Below are 15,911 nucleotides of genomic sequence, written 5' to 3'. Positions count from 1 at the left end.
CCTTCTTGTCTTGCTCATAATTGCCCAGCACTGTGCTGGCCGCCTCTCCGGGGCTTGGTGCGTGTTTGAGTTACTTGTGAATGAATGAATGGGTGAGCGAGTGAACCTGATACAAGAGGCCAGAGTGAGGACTCGGTGCTTCTGATGATACCCCAGCTGGGTTGCACAGACACCGGGCCCACAGCGCCATCACCTGCTGGCTTCCTTTACCACCATGGTGCAGGTGGCCTGGATGGGACAGTAGCTCCCCTGGGTGGCGTGGGCCCTCCTGCGACTGGTCCCACTTCAGAGAAGGCAAAAACAGAGTGAAGATCTCAGCCGCTGCGAAAGCTGGTATCGACTGGCTGTCCCCAGTGCTGCTGTCTGGGGTGCTGGTGCCTCCGTGGCTGCCTGGCGCTCCTGTCCACGTCTCCCCACAGACTCACCTTGGAGTGGGACTCGGCCCGCTTCTAACTTCTCCCCCTCTCCTTGCCTGGCCCTGGCGCCCCCCACCCCAGGCAGGGTCTAGCCCCAGTCCACTAAGTAGGGGCTGCTCCTCCCCAGCCCCTGGCTCTGGAGCAGGCGGCTGACGGCGACCGAGGGCGCCACCTGCTGGCCGCCCAGACCCTCGCTGCCCGCAGCTCTCCGTCCCCGTCCCCGCCACCGCAGCTCCTGGGGCGGCCGCCGCCGCTGCGGCTACAGCGGCACTATTTTATAACCAAGGACCCAGAGCGCCCGGGCGGGAGGCATGCCTCGCAGATGACATGGCTCTGTGCTGCACCCGCCCGCCGGCGTCCGAAGCTGGTGGCCGCCCCCGGGCCGAGTTCCCCCGAGGCAGCGCGAGGGGTCGGGAGCTGCCCCTCTGACTGTGTCGCTGTCCCCCAGGGACCCTTCCATGAGGACTGAGGCAGGCGTCGCTGCTGAGAGGAGCCTGCTGACATGACATCGGCCACGGAGTTTGAGAACGTGGGCAACCAGCCGCCGTACAGCCGGGTCAACGCCCGCTGGGACGCCCCGGACGACGAACTGGATAATGACAACAGCTCGGCCAGGCTCTTCGAGAGGTCCCGGATCAAGACCTTGGCAGGTACCCTTGGGCGCCCGTGGGGTCGGGGGAGCGCTCACACGCCCCTCCCCCTCTGGCGAGTCCCGCGTGGGCTGTGGGGAGTCCGTGCATGGCTGTGATGACGGGGAGGCCGGCCCCTAGCCAGGGACAGGGCTGTGCGTGCCTCTGCCCCAGGCACCCCCTCCCCAATTCCTGTGTCCCCCAGGTGCCTCTGAGAAGCAGGTGGGCCCTGCCCTGCCCCTCTGTCTCTGCCCTGTGGCCAACGTCAGACATCAGAGTCCCACAGCTGGGTGGCTGACGGGCAGGCGGCACAGCTGGGCACAGGTGTGTGGGGCCTCACTGTGCACCCGGACTTGCTGCCGAGGTCTGGAGAGGGGCTTGGCATAGTCCTGTCCGCGATGCCCAAAGGAGAGTGACTTGATGGGAAACTGAGAAGGGAAAGATCTCCCCACGCTACCTGTTAAAGGAGGACTGTGTGGAGGGAGACTCTCCTCTCCAACTGGGACTGGGTTTTTAATTAGCAAGTGGATAATGGATCTCACTGTGTGTGTGTGTGTGTGTGAGAGAGAGAGAGAGAGAGAGAGAGAGAGAGAGAGAGACAGAGACAGAGATGGAGCTGGAGCGATCATATCTTCAACCTCTAGTGGAGGCTCTTGCCTCCTGGGACTTAGCCCTGCAAAGGGAGTTTAAGTCCTATAGCTGATGCTTGTGCCTTAGGGAGAGGGGGCTGTACCTGTCACCAGCCCCGATGGGACCGGTGTCCACCGTCCCTGAATGTCCCCATCACCTGCCTGTGTCAGGAGGGCACTTTTCCCCACAGCACATCTAGGAGTGATCGCCCCCCGCCACCCCCACACTCTCGCCGCCCCATCTGAAGTCCATGGTCATCTGCTCTGTCTTCATCCTCTCCTCCCTGGCAGACCTTGAGACATGGGTAGGGCCTAGGCCCCGTGAGGCCTTCTGACCTTTCACCTTGGGAGTGTCTAGACTTTTATCCCAGAAAAGGAATAAAAGGATCATAGTGCCTTGTCTTCCCTGTTGCAATGGAGACTCCATTTGGATACTTGGCTTTGTTGGTCTGGTCGGTCTCTCTCTCTCTCTCTCTCTCTGCTGGCTGGATTCGGCATCAGTGACCCTCATGATACAGGTGAAGAGGGGTGGGTACCATATTCCATAAAGTTTGCTGAAGGATGGCGTGGGGTGGGGCCTGTTCTCAGTGGAGAGATTCATTGATCTGTTTCACAGATACCCTAATTTAAGAAACCAAGGTAAATTCCATCTTAACAATTATTCATTGTTCTCCCACTAAGTTTAAAGCTAAATCCCTGGCCAGACATGAAAGGAGAGGGGGAACCACAGAGATGAATTCAATATTAGTACCCGTCTCTAAGGAGTTCATAATCTATTAGGGGAGGATGAACTATGTTCACAATTAATTAGCATGAGTAGAATCAGAGAAGAACTGTAGCAAGGCACATAAATCAAATAGCAATGAGAGAGCCGAAGGAGGCGACACAAGGACAGTCGGAATAGTTCCTGGAGGAGGCAGCCCTTGGGCTGGGGATGGAAGGGGGTGTGTGAGTCTGACAGGCAGGTAGGCAGGTCTGACGTGCTGCTGGACATGGGCTCAAGAGATAAGCCTCAGAGACATCCACACAAGACACCTAACGGCCAGTTCTAGAATGATCTGGAAAGAGCCATCACTAACTGTGGCTGTGCTCAGAAAACCCCCTCTTTACCAGGGGTGAGCATCTTACCCACCCAGGATTTGAATGCACCCCAGGGACCGGGCATGTCCCAGAGGGTGGAGTAACACCCCTGCGCCTGGATGACTCAACAAGTCAACACAGGAGTCTGAGGTCCTTTCAAGACTTTTACTAACAACCTATGCAGTTTCCTGCCTTTCTCCCCTTGGGAGTCCACTTGGCATGGTCTGTGCCAGAAGCTAAAGCTATGGACAGGTCCAGAGTAGAGTGGCCAATTGGATGTACTCTACCCAGTGGGTAGAGCAGAGAGAGGGAGCAGGTCAGTCTGCCCCAGTCTTCACTCCTTGACATGTTTTCCCTTCAGTGCTGTCTCTGGGGACACCTTAGCAGCCTGGGTAGGGGTTAGCCCTTCCCAAGGAGCCTCAGGAAGTGGACTCTGCCTTGGATCCGTCTTTTCAGCCTGCTCTAGAGCTTCCATGTCACAAGAACCTGAGGTAGGCGGGCATCCAGCCCAGTTTCTTACACAACGGAGGCAGTTTGCTGAGTGGGTACATGAGGGTACTTCAGAAAGGCCATGAGAAATGAAGGAAGAGATACTTTTATTGTGGTGCAATTTTTTTAAAAGATTTATTTATTTATTTGAAACTCAGAGTTAGAGAAAGGAGAGGCAGAGAGAGAGAGAGAGAGAGAGAGAGAGAGAGAGATCTTCCATCCAGATTCACTCCCTAATTGGCTGCAATGGCCAGAGCTGCGCCAATCTGAATCCAGGAGCCAGGAGCTTCTTCCAGGTCTCCCACAAGGGTGCAGGGGCTGGGACTTGAACCAGCACCCATATGGGATGCCGGCACTGCAGGTGGTGGCTTTACCTGCTACGCCACAGTGCCAGTCCCAGCTTCCTGTTTTATAAGATAGAATCGTAGTACTTCCCCAAGTTCGTGACGATCAGATAAGATACAGCCCCTCTGTATCTGAGAGTTCCTTATCCATGGACTCAACCCTTCGGGGAGGGAAAATGTTAGTGGAAACAAAAGCCTCTGAGCAGTGTGAATGAACGCTTGCCTAGGACGTACGCTGTGAATCCGACCTTTCCCTGGTAGTAGGTATTGTAAGTCCTCTGGAGATGAGGCTCACAGGAGCATGTGCATAGGTTGTATGCTAATACTATACCATACTACACAGTGACCTGGAGCTGCCATGGGCTTTTGGTACCCCTGGGGGGCCCTGGACTGTACTAAGAACATTTCCCGTAGGTACTTTCTCTTTTCCCAACTTCAGACATTGGAGATCACGCGCTCAGTGCTCCCATCATCACCCGCACTCTCCTTTTGAGGAGAAAAGCTAAACAAGAGAAAGCCAAGGACTAGGGAAACTGAGTTAATTCTGTGTTCCTCCTCTACACCCAGATCTTAGGCTCACGGCAAGGAAGCCCCGTTCCCACAGCTGTTTCTGCATGGGGGCAGCCAGTCCAGGGTCTAGCTGTGCCCTGGACATCCATCAGCTGACCATGGGAGGCCCTGAGAATGAAGGCTGATGGGTCGCACTGGGAGCCCTCCCACGTGGGTCCATCTGCACTTAGTAACCTGTGGTTAGAGCACCTAACTGGATCTGGTCCTTTCTGGAGAAACTCCCTGTCCTGCCTTTCAGAGCATCCCAGCTCCCTAGACCTAAGTAAACAAGCCATCTGGTTACTCTGCCTGAGCATAGAAAACCCAGACCTCTCTCCGGAACAAAGGAGTTTGATACCTGTCAGACAGAAGAAAGGGGAGCGGGGAAGAAAACATGGCTGAAGGCTCCTGTAAGGAGGTAGATGTGACCCTGGCAATGCCAAGGCGAGGGTCAGGGGCCTGCAGGAATCTGTTCCCCTGCAGCTCCCCGAGCAGACTGGAGCTGCTCTGTCGGCTACCTAGGGGTGGGTAGCCCTGGGGCACCTGCCAGCACCAGGGACCATTCGCTTCTGACTTGATGGCTGCCTCTGGCGCCTTCTCACTTTTTGGACTTGCTTTGAGGGATGAGAAGAAGAGGAACAGCTGAAAACCCACATCCCTGCCCCTCACCTCCCCTGCCCTGAGCAGTTTCCAGTTTCCATAGGAAGCTGCCTGCTCAGAGCCCGTCTCCTGTTTCACCTTGGCACACCGGGACCCACACAGAAACACATGTGGCCGTCTGGATGACGGGCGAGGCGTTGCAGTCTGCAGAGAGCTTACCGGCTGAGATGCTGCCCTGTATCCACCCTCCCTCCTCCCCAGGGAGACCTCTGCCTGCCTCCCTGCGCCTGGGCACATCCTCCAGGGTGGGTGTGACACTGCTTAGAGGCAGGTGTGGCCCTGGGAGAGCGGGGTGTGGAGGAACAGAAAGCAGCTGGGGAAAGAGAAAGCTTGTACAGGAGTCCCCCTCCCTCTCCCTCTCTCCCTCCCCCCCCCTCCTCCCCACTCCTCCTTGCCCACACACACACAGCCCACCTGCTGAGTGATTTACAGCTGCTCCCTGCACACAGGCATCTTAGAGGTTGCAGTCGTGAGCCAGCGTGTTCTTTCTCAGTCTTCCGCCAGCTCCATGGGCCCAATGAGTAACTTAGGATTGGACTACATCAAGTCCCTGCTGTGAAAACCAAGTGCGCAGCCCGAGTAGCCTGCCCGGGGTCTGCCTTGAGCCTGGGAGGCGAGGGATATCCCCAAAGAGGAGGTGAGCTGACTTGCTGCATCATGTCTGTAGCTTGGCCCCTAGAAGTGAGGCGGCAGCCGCGCTGTGAGGTTGGTCACAGAGCACCACGGGGCAGCAGGTGCACAGCGGGCTGCGTCCGTGTGCCCCAGAGCACACATCAGGAGGTCCCAAAAGCTCAGGGAAAACGCATATTATGAAAAAACTAGGCACAGATTTCAAAACAACAAATTTTTTTCACCAAAATAAGCTTATCTTTTTGGTCCATGTTTTCCATGAATTTTTTGAAGCTCTCTCCTCGTGGGTCCTCCACCTTTGTCCCAGCTGTACAGTTAAGTTCTGTGATTGGCAGATATTCACTCCAGCAAGCCTCAGGGCACTGGCCCTCAGGCCCTGCCGTGCCCTGCCCGCCCTGCCCGCCCTCCTTAGCTGCTCAGGAACTCTCCAGAGAGGGGTGGTGTGGGCCTCTTCCCGTCCCGTGAAGCTCTCCGAGAGATGCCTGGCTTATCCCCCTGTGCCCCTCATCCCGCCTGGTCCCAGCTGCCCCAGGCGCTCAGGAAGGGCTTCATGTCAAGGGGAACTGATTTCCTCCAGGGAGCAGGACTTAGCCCAGTGGGCGGGGCCTGGCAGCCCCTAGGCAGCCAGCGGACAGGAATCAGAGGCAGGTATTGGAGATGCAGGGGTCGGCTCGCAAGGGCTCCTCTGTCTCTGCAGTCCCCTGGGAGGGCAAAGATGGTCAGCAAGGAGGGGCTTTTAAATTGCCTTCTCAGATTGTGAAACGTAAATTGCAGTTTTACTTAAAGACGATTCCAGGAGTCTTCAAAACCTTCATGAAAATGTGTTGTGGGGAAAAAAAAAAAAAAAACTGCCTGGATTGCAAAATTTTGTCCACCAAAATAAGCTTTTTTTTAGTTTCCTTTTCCTGTGAGCATCAAAAAAAAGTTATTATGCGAAAGGCAGAGTGACAGGGAGAGACAGAGAGGTCTTCCATCTGCTGGTTCACTCCCCAAATGGCCGCAACTACCAGGTCTGGGCCAGGCTAAAACCAGGAGCCAGGAACTGCACCAGGGGTGGCAGGGACCCAAGGACTTGGGCCATCTGCTGGTGCCTTCCCAGGTGCAATGTAGGGAAGCAGTGTTGAGCAGCCTGGTCTCAAACTGGGGCTCCTATGGGGATGCTGGTATCACAAGCAACAGCTTAACCTGCTACACCACCACGCTGGCTCCTCTGTGACCTTTCTGAAATGCCCTTGCATACTGGAAAAACACACTACTCATGGACATTTGTAACCATCACCAGTCATTTGGATGCACTGTCAGAAGGGGGAAAAAAGTCCGTAGGATTGTCTTGAAGGTCGGCCATTATGAAGTCATCCCCTGCCCTTTTCCCATCATGCCCCTGCAGAGACAAGCCTGCCAGTTACCTGTGTGAGAACCTGCTGTGTAGCCCCGGGCACACCCCCTGCCCAGGACATAGCGCCTTCTCCCCGGGCCCCTCCTCTCTTGATAAAAGCCGTTCTTCCCCTTGAAGAAGTTTCTGCAGCCCTGAAGCTCTTCCCCATCCAGGGGTGACTGCCATCCATCACCATGAGGACATCTGATCAAATATTAATACGCTGAGGTTAATAATAAGACGGTTCCCTCCCCGTGCGGCGCCGTCTGAGCCGGCCGTGTTAATAACCTCCTCCATCTCTGGGGCGTTCCTGCGGGCTGTCAGCCTTGCTCCCAAGGGCAGGCTCTGCCACAGGCCTTGACTCTGCTCTGGCCCCGGAGCAGCCAGCACCCACTGGCCCTCTGCACGCTCCCACCCGGCCCCACTCCCCTAGCTGCTCTGCTGCAGCGGCTCCAAGGACGCCATCTTCAGAACATCTGTAGGTCGTCCGTCATGTCGCCGAGAGGAAGTGACAGGAGCATGTTGGCAGCTGAGTCTCTGGGGGCATTTCGTCTCCGACTCTTCGGCCCTCGGATGCTGGAAACTAGATCAACCCTGGATTCTCACTTTACAGGCTGGCAAGAGATCACACAGATCAAATAATTACACACGGTCTGTATTCCACAGGACTTCCAAACAGTCTTGGCAAATGGAATGAAAAGATAAGTTTATTTTGGTACAACAGATTTTTGGAATCCATGAATAGTTTTATCATAGTACACTTTTTTTGTTCTTAATTTGAGAGGCAGAGTCACAGAGCAAGGGAAAGACAGAGAGGTTTTCCATCCGCTGGTTCACTCCCAAATGGCCCCAATGGCCGGAGCTGTGCCAATCCAAAGCCAGGAGCCAGGAGCTTCTTCCGGGTCTCCCACATGGGTTCAGGGGCCTAAGGACTTGGGCCATCTTCCAGTGCTTTCTCAGGCCATAAGCAGGGAACTGGATCAGGAGAGGAGCAGCTGAGACACGAACCGGCACCCGTATAGGATGCCAACACTGCAGACAGTGGCTTTATGCGCTACATCACAACGCCAGCCCAGATAATACACATTTTCCATGAACTCTTTGAAGACCTCCATATGTATGCATTTCAATTTTGGAGGACATCAAAATAATCTTTTAGGTCCATTTTTTTCCATGAACATTTTGAAGTATCCTGGTGCATACACACACAAGGGCACAATGACAAATTGTGCTCTGAAGATTTACTGGGACATGATGTGTTTATCACATGAAACGTAGCTTGTAACTCACTGGAAGGGCCAGTAGCAGGGATCAGTAGTGGAGAGGAGGGACAGGCAGGAGCCACTTCCCAGGTGACTTCAAAATATTCATGGAGAATTAAATTAAGATACATTTATTTTGGTGCAAAAAAAATCTGAAACCCAGGCCTCGGTTTTTCATAATATACATCTTCCAGGAACTGTAGGCTGTGGGTGAGGTCCTGGCAGTAGCAGCAGGAAACTCAAAGGGGGACTGAGGAGTCCCATGGGGGAAATTCTTTGCTAAAGAGTGTCAGGCTGAGGGGCAGGCACTGTAGCGTAGCAGGTAAAGCTGCTGCCTGCACTGCCAGCATCCCTATGGGTGCTAGTTTGAGTCCCGGCTGCTCCACTTCTGGTCCAATTCTTTGCTGTGGCCTGGGAAAGCAGTGGAGGATGGCCCAAGTCCTTGGGCCTCTGCACCTGTTTGGGAGACCGGGAAGAAGCTCCTGGCTTTCGATCGACCCAGCTCCAGCCGTTGTAGCCATTTGGGGAGTGAACCAGTGGATGGAAGATCTCTCTCTCTCTTTCTTTCTCTCTCTCTCTCTGCTTCTGCCTCTGTGTACTTCCACCTTTCAAATAAATAAATAAATCTTTAAAAAAATCATCCAAAAATGGGGAGCAAATTTTAGGCATGATGTATTCTAAAAAGGTGTTATTTATCAGAAAAACTGAAAATTGCCAAAATATATAAGTTAAAGTGATAATTTTGGTGACTTGATATGTATTAACCTGATATATCAGTCTCTTTCTCTCTGCCTCCTTGTAACTCTGCCTTTCCAATAAAATAAATAAATAAATATTTTTAAAAAATGAAGAGTGGCCGGTTGAAGGATCGAAGGGAGGCTGCTGTCAGCAGGGACAGCTGTCAGTGAGAGGCAGGAGCTGTGGCCCTCAGCCGAGTGCCAGAGCTGCTCCCTACTCAGCCTGGCGCTCTGGACCAGGAAGTGACAGGGTTAGATCTGTGTTTTTCTTTTTTTTTTAATTTTATTTATTTATTTATTTGAAAGTCAGAGTTACACAGAGAGAGAAGGAGAGGCAGAGCAAGAGCGAGAACGAGAAAGAAAGAGAGAGAGGTCTTCCATCCACTGGTTCACTCCCCAATTGGCCACAACGGCCAGAGCTGTGCTGATCTGAAGCCAGGAGCCAGCAGCTTCTTCTGGGTCTCCCTCGTGGGTGCAGGGGCCCAAGGACTTGGGCCATCTTCTACTTCTTTCCCAGGCCACAGCAGAGATCTGGATTGGGATGCTGGCACTGCAGGCGGTGACATTACCCACTATGCCACAGTGCCAGTCCCAATCTCTGTTTTTCAAGATCACCCTGCCTTCAGTAGGGAGGGCAGTTTGGGGAGAGGACTGTGCGAGTCCAGGAAGAGGAGGTAGCAACTGGAGCCCCTTGGCAGCCAATGGAGAGGAGGGAGGGGCCCATGCCTCTGTCCTGCTGCTGTGGCTGGGCCACCGCGGCCGAGGCTCAGGGCCTCGTGTCCTCATCTGCAGAAGTAGGGGCTTGAACTGGATGCTGCCCAAACCTGCGACGACGCCACCGACAGCCACAATGCCGTTGTCTCACCCTGCACATTGAGGCTCCGGTTCCTGGCGAGGGCAAAGGGGATTGATCCTTTTTAGCAACTCAGTGGCTTCTCCACAACCTTGAACCCACGTTTATGATGGACGCCCTCCAATCCCGGACACTGCCGGGGCCGGCCGATCCGGGTTCCACGGTGCGGTCCAGCGCAGCTGCTGACGTTTCGTTTCCCTGGTTGATACGTCGGGAGGACCCTGTCCCTCCAGCACAGACATCTGCAGCTGCCTCTCAGCTGATTTTCCTGTCCAAACCCATTTACGTGGGCAGCTGGCGAGGTGCCGGTTGGCTTCGCCTGCAGGCTGTTTCCTTACCTGGAGGGTACAGTTCAGCTTCCCTGTGCACCCATGGCTTGGCTGTGGATAAATGAACCACTTCTCCTCCCCACACCCAGCATGTACACATGCACTGTCTATACCCGAGGGGCTCTGAACAAGGCCCCCTTTCTTCCTTGCCCTTCTAAAATCATTGTCCCCTTCAAATCTCAGACCAAAATTGTCCTTATTCTTCTTCCAAAAAAATCTGCTTTAAATCAGCCTGTGATAATTTGCTTTGTTGGCTGAAATATATAAAGGCCCCACTTTGTTTGTTAATAGGGTGATTGTTTTTATATCCTAAACATTTTATTAACATATATATGATTATTCATATAGATAGATAGATAGAAAAGATTGGTAAAACAGATAAACTTGGAGATGTTGTGAATGTTTCATGTATTTTAATGTCTATAGACATATGATTGCATTTGTGTAAATATTAAAATGATATCCATAATACTATAAACTTAGAACTTTTTCACTTAACAATATACCATAAATAGCTCTGCATGCCAGTGAGCATACAAATCATCATTTAGTGGTGTTGTCTTCTTCCATTGTGGTGATACATCCGGAGCTGCTTAACCAGCCCCTTGGTGTTGAACCTTGATCCCTTTTCTTTTTAACAATTTTATTTATTTATTTGAGAGGCAGAGTTACAGACAGAGAGAGGGAGAGACAGAGAGAAAGGTCTTCCATCCACAGGTTCACTCCCCAAATGGCTGCAATGGCTGGGCAAGATCCAAAGCCAGAAGCTAGGAGCTTTTTCCAGCTCTCCCACGTGGGTGCAGGGGCCCAAGCACTTGGGCCATCTTCCACTGCTTTCCCAGGCCATAGAGGAGAGCTGGATCAGAAGAGAGGCAGCTAGGATGCCAGCCAGTGCCTATATGGGATGCTGGTGCCACTGATGGAGGCTTATTAGCCCACTACACCACAGCACCAGCCCCGAACCTTCATCACTTTTCAAACTAGTCTTCCATGCTTTGTTCTTGCATCTGCATTTTCAGACATGTAGGATGCACCCTAAGCTTCCTCCTGCACTCAGCCCTAGCTGGATTGTAAACCCTTGAGTGAGTACTGTCCACAGGCCCGGTGGGATTCCTGCCCCCGTTTTCAAGCTGTGTCCCCAAGAGCCTGCCCCTAAGCCAGACTTCATCAGGAATCCGCATCTGTGTCATTGAGGTTTATCACAAGTTCATGAGAATTCAAGTGTGGCTCATACATTGGCTTCCTAGTGTGAGGAGGAAGGTGTGCTTTTGTTCCCATGGATCTATCCAGTTACTGAGTTTTACCCTTAGCATAAAGCTGTGAACTGATCAAAGCGCAGACTTCTGGGCTTAGACGTTTGGTTAAGATGCCTCCACCCCATATCCAAATGCCTGGGTCTTATTCCCAGCTCTGACTCCAGATTCCAGATTCCTACCAATGCAGACCTTGGGAGGCAGCAAGAGGTTGTGGGAGACTTGGATTACATTCTTATACATCTGTTCTCTCTCCCTCTCCCTCTCCCTCTCCCTTCCTCCCTCCTCTTTCCCCTACCTGCCCTGTTTCCTGAGTAAATTTTAAAATAGCAGTTAAAAAAAAATGCAGACATGGGGCCAGCATTTCAGTACATCAGGTTAAGACTACTGCCTGTGATGCCAGCATCCGGTATGAGCACCTAGTCAAGTCCCACCTGCTCCACTTGCAATCCAGCTCCCTGCCAATACTCCTGGGAAAGCAGCAGAAGATGGCCCCTGTACTCGAGTCCCTGCCACCCATATGGGAGACCTGGATGGAGTTACAGGCTCCTGGTTTCCACCAAGCCCAGTCCTGGCTGTTGTGGCCATTTGGAGAATGAACCAGCAGATGAAAAGATGGAAAATCTCTCTGTTTCTCCCTCTCTAACTATGCCTTTCAAAGAATAAATCTTTTTTTAAAAAATGCAGACTACCTTTTAAACTTTTCATCATGTAATCTTCACAGTTTATGAGTTTTATATCCTATTTTTCTGTGACATCTGTTGCTTGATATAAAAATAACACATGTTCATTGCCGAAAGTTGAGAAAACAGGTATGCAAAGAGAACAGTCATGCATAGCTTACCACTCAGCTGTAAGACTCAAATTTAGCTTTGTTTTATGCACATGAGGGTCCTTCAAAGAGTTTGTGGAAGGGACCGGCATTGTGGCACAGTGGTTAAGCCACTGCTTGGGTCCCATATCAGAGCACCAGTTCAAGTCTCAGCTGTCCCGCCTCTGATCCAGCTCCCTGCTGATGCACCTGGGAAAGCAGCATATGATGGGCCCTGCCACCCATATGGGAGGCCAGACTGGAGTTTCTGGCTCTTGTTTTCTGCCTGGCTCAGCCCCAGATGTTGTGGCCGTTTGAGGAATGAACCATTGGATGGGAGATCTCTCTTTCTATATCTCCCTCTATCTCTGTCACTCTGCCTTTCAAATAAATTTAAATTTTTTAAATCTTTTGAAAAATTTGTGGGAAAATGGACTTAAGGATAGTTTTTGAATTTTTTTTAATATCTATTTATTTATTTGAAAGGCAGAGTTACAGAGAGGCAGAAGCAGCGAGAGACAGAGGTCTTCCATCCACTGGTTCACTCCCCCAAATGGCTGCAATAGCCAGAGCTGGGCCAATCCAAAGCCAGAAGCCAGGAGCTTCTTCTGGGTCTCCCACGTGGGTGCAGGGGCCCAAGGACTTGGGCCATCTTCTGCTTTCCCAGGCCATAGCAGAGAGCTGGAACAGAAGTGGAGCATCCAGGATTCAAACCAGCACTCATGGGATGCCGGCACTGCAGGCAGTGGCTTTACCCACTGTGCCACAGCATTGGCCCCTTGAGTATTTTTAAATCCATGCATAGTTTTTTCCATAATGCATGTTTTCCATTAACTTTTTTAAAGATTCATTCATTTATTTATTTATTTGAAAGGTAGAGCTACAGAGAGAAAAGGAGAGACAGAGAGATTTTCTTCCATCTGTTGATTCACTCCCCAAATGGCCACAATGGCCAGGTCTGTGCAAGGCCAGTATTAGGAACTAGGAGCTTCTTCTGGGTCTCCTATGTGCATGACAAGGGCCCAAGGACTTGGGCCATCTTCTGTTGCTTTCCCAGTACATTAGCAGGGAGTTGGATCAGAAGTAGAGCAGCCAGGACTGAAGGCTAAGGCTTAACCCAGCGCCAGCCCCTCCATTAACTTTGTATGAGTTTACAAAGCTAGGATCTTATCATGCACGTGGTTTTATAACTGGAATTTTCCTTTAAAGTGTATTATACATATTGTCCATCATTTGCCCAAAAATCCAAAATCAAAAATGTTCCAGAATCTGAACTTTATGGGCACCATGACAGTGACCAAAAAGTACTAGGATTTGGAAGCATTTTGGATTAGAGATGGCTCAGCTAGGTAAGTCTGTACAAATATCCCAAAACTCAAAAACCCCAAACTCAGAAACACATGCTGTCCTAGGCATGTTGGATAAGAGATAGTCAACCTGTAATATTCTTGCTTGTCATTAGAGGTTGTTCTATAGCTTTGTTAAATATCATCATTGATGTACTAGAAAAATTAAATAATTGCTGTTGATTATTTAGGTTGCTATTTTCTGTTCTTGATTGCAGATTTTTATTTATTTACTTATTTGGGAGGCAGAGAGAGAGATCAGTCTCCCATCTGCTAATTCACTCCCCCAAATGGTCACAATGGCCAGAGCTATGCCAAGACAAAGCCAGGAGCCTGGAGCTTCATCCAGGCCTCCCATGTGGATGCAAGAGCCCAAGCACTTGGGCCATCTTCCAGTGCTTTCCTTAGGGAGCTGGATCAGAAGTGGAGCAGCTGGATCTTGAACCAGCATCGCAGGCAGCAGCTTAACCCGCTATGCCACAGCACCGACCACAAAAGCAATGTCTTAACCACCACACCAAATGCATGTCCCCCCAGAGCAAATTTGTAACAGACAAAAGGAGATTTATGAAGCACTCATGGAATATCAGAAGAGGCCATGGGATGAATAAATAGATGAGCCTAGGACTGGGAGACTCAGCTCCTTCAAAGATAGGGCATTTCGACGCTACCATTGGCATAGGAGCAGGTTCCTATTTGTCAGACAGCTCTTCTGGGAATGTCTGGTGATCGCTTTTCCAGTGCCCATGGGAGCAGGGAGGCGAAGCTGTTTCCAGGGCCGGTGCTGCTGGAGGACGAGTGGAGAGGGAGCTTGGAGAGGGTGTTGCAGAAGGAAGGGGGCAAGCTGTGACCCTGAGGGAGACGCTTGTGCCTCAAAGCCTCCATGGGGGAAGTTGAGAGAATCCGGGAGCTGTGTGGTGGCTGGGGAGGCAGCGTCTCTCTACACCCTGGGGAACCATGGCCTGCATTGCCCATTTTGTGTCTGTGGGGGGAGGGAGCCCTCCAGCCCCATCAGCTTCCTTTCCTCACTTTCACTTGTCCTGTGGGCTCAGGAGGTTCAGGATGCTTGTGCTTTGCCTGTGAAAACCCCGAAGGCAAGGAAGGGACACAACAGGAACTGGCTATCTCAGGGAGCAGGCAGCATGCCATATTTTCTTTAGAAAAAGCAAAACATTTATTTCTGTTTTGAATGAATAATATATACACCCTGGGGGTGAAACTCGAAAGCTATTAAAGGGCAAATCGTACGTTTTACTGCCACCAGTCCTGCAGGCGCCCTGATTAACCGCTTCTTGTAGCTCCTTCCAGGAATACGTTATGCTAATGGTATGCATTGATTTTTCACTGGGTCTGTTTTGTTTTGTTTTTACTGCATATCACTCGATACTTTTCTTTTTCACCTAACCTCAAAGATTACTTTGCACTAATACACAGACAGCTTCTGTTTGTTTTTAAAGGTACATAGCATTCTAATGTACGGGCATCTAAATTTTTTTGAAAGATTTATTTAAGAGGTAGAGTTACAGAGGGAGAAACAGAGAGGAAGGTCTTCCTTCTGCTGGTTCACTCTCCAAATGGCTGCAATGGCTGAATCCAGGAGCCAGGAGCTTCTTCCTAGGTCTCCAAAGCAGGTTCAGGGGCCCAAGGACTTGGGCCATCTTCTACTGCTTTCAGAGGCCACAGCAGAGAGCTAGATTGGAAGAGGAGCAGCCGGGACTTGAACCAGAGCCCATATGGGATGCCCCTGCCACAGGTGGAAAATTAACCTACTGCGCCATGGCGCTGGCCCCTGAACATCTAATTTTAATTGCTCCTCTATTTGGTGGCTATCTATATCGTTTCCCATCTTTTGCTGTTTCAAAAATACCATGAATAAGTATGTCATAGGTTGTTTTGCAAACATAGAAGTGTATTTGCAGGCTAGATTCCTAGAAGTGAAGCCACTGCATCTGAGAGTACGTGCATGTGGAATTCTGATCAATTCTGGTTTGGCAAGAGCGTTCTGGCCAAATCGCCTTTCCCAGAGGTTGCCCCAGTCGCACGCTCTTCAGTGTATGAGCGTTTTCCCCACAGCCTTGCCAGCACATGGCTTTATCAGGCTTGTTGCTCTTGGCCTGTCTGGCCAGCAAATCACAAGGGCCTGGGATCTTTTCCTTTTTGACTTTTGGTATAAAAAATTCCAAATGCACAAAAAAAGTAGACACACAACCATCGTGAACCATTGCCTAAACGTAACAATCATTAACATTCTGCCACGTTCACCTGTTTTGTGGTCCGAAGTATTTTTAAGGTCAATGAAAGACCCTCGTGACATTTTATCTCTAATTATTTGAGCACGTGTCTCTGAAAAGCAACATTTCTCACCTAACCATAATGTCATCATTATGCCTAATAAAATTAACAGTAATTCCCTGATATAATCTCATATTCACTTGATATTCAAAATGTCCCAGTTGTCTCAAAAATACATTTTATATGTAGTTTATTTAAACTGATCGAGGGCCATGTTACATGCCAGT

The 15,911-nt window shown here is 50.9% G+C and overlaps 1 protein-coding gene across 1 annotated transcript in view; it reads left to right on the top strand.

The window, feature by feature from the left end:
- Window positions 1-912: 912 nt before the first annotated feature.
- Window positions 913-15,911, top strand: part of SPTB (spectrin beta, erythrocytic) — a 76,435-nt gene continuing 61,436 nt past the window's right edge. Inside the window, exon 1 of the mRNA XM_062181783.1 lies at window positions 913-1,066. Within this exon, the coding sequence (XP_062037767.1) occupies window positions 919-1,066 (148 nt within the window). The 5' untranslated portion in view covers window positions 913-918. The remainder of the gene's footprint in view (window positions 1,067-15,911) is intronic.

This window comes from Lepus europaeus, chromosome 22 (genome assembly GCF_033115175.1).
Source record: "Lepus europaeus isolate LE1 chromosome 22, mLepTim1.pri, whole genome shotgun sequence".
In the NCBI taxonomy this organism is placed as follows: domain Eukaryota; kingdom Metazoa; phylum Chordata; class Mammalia; order Lagomorpha; family Leporidae; genus Lepus; species Lepus europaeus.
This window is presented reverse-complemented; position numbering and strand designations above follow the sequence as displayed.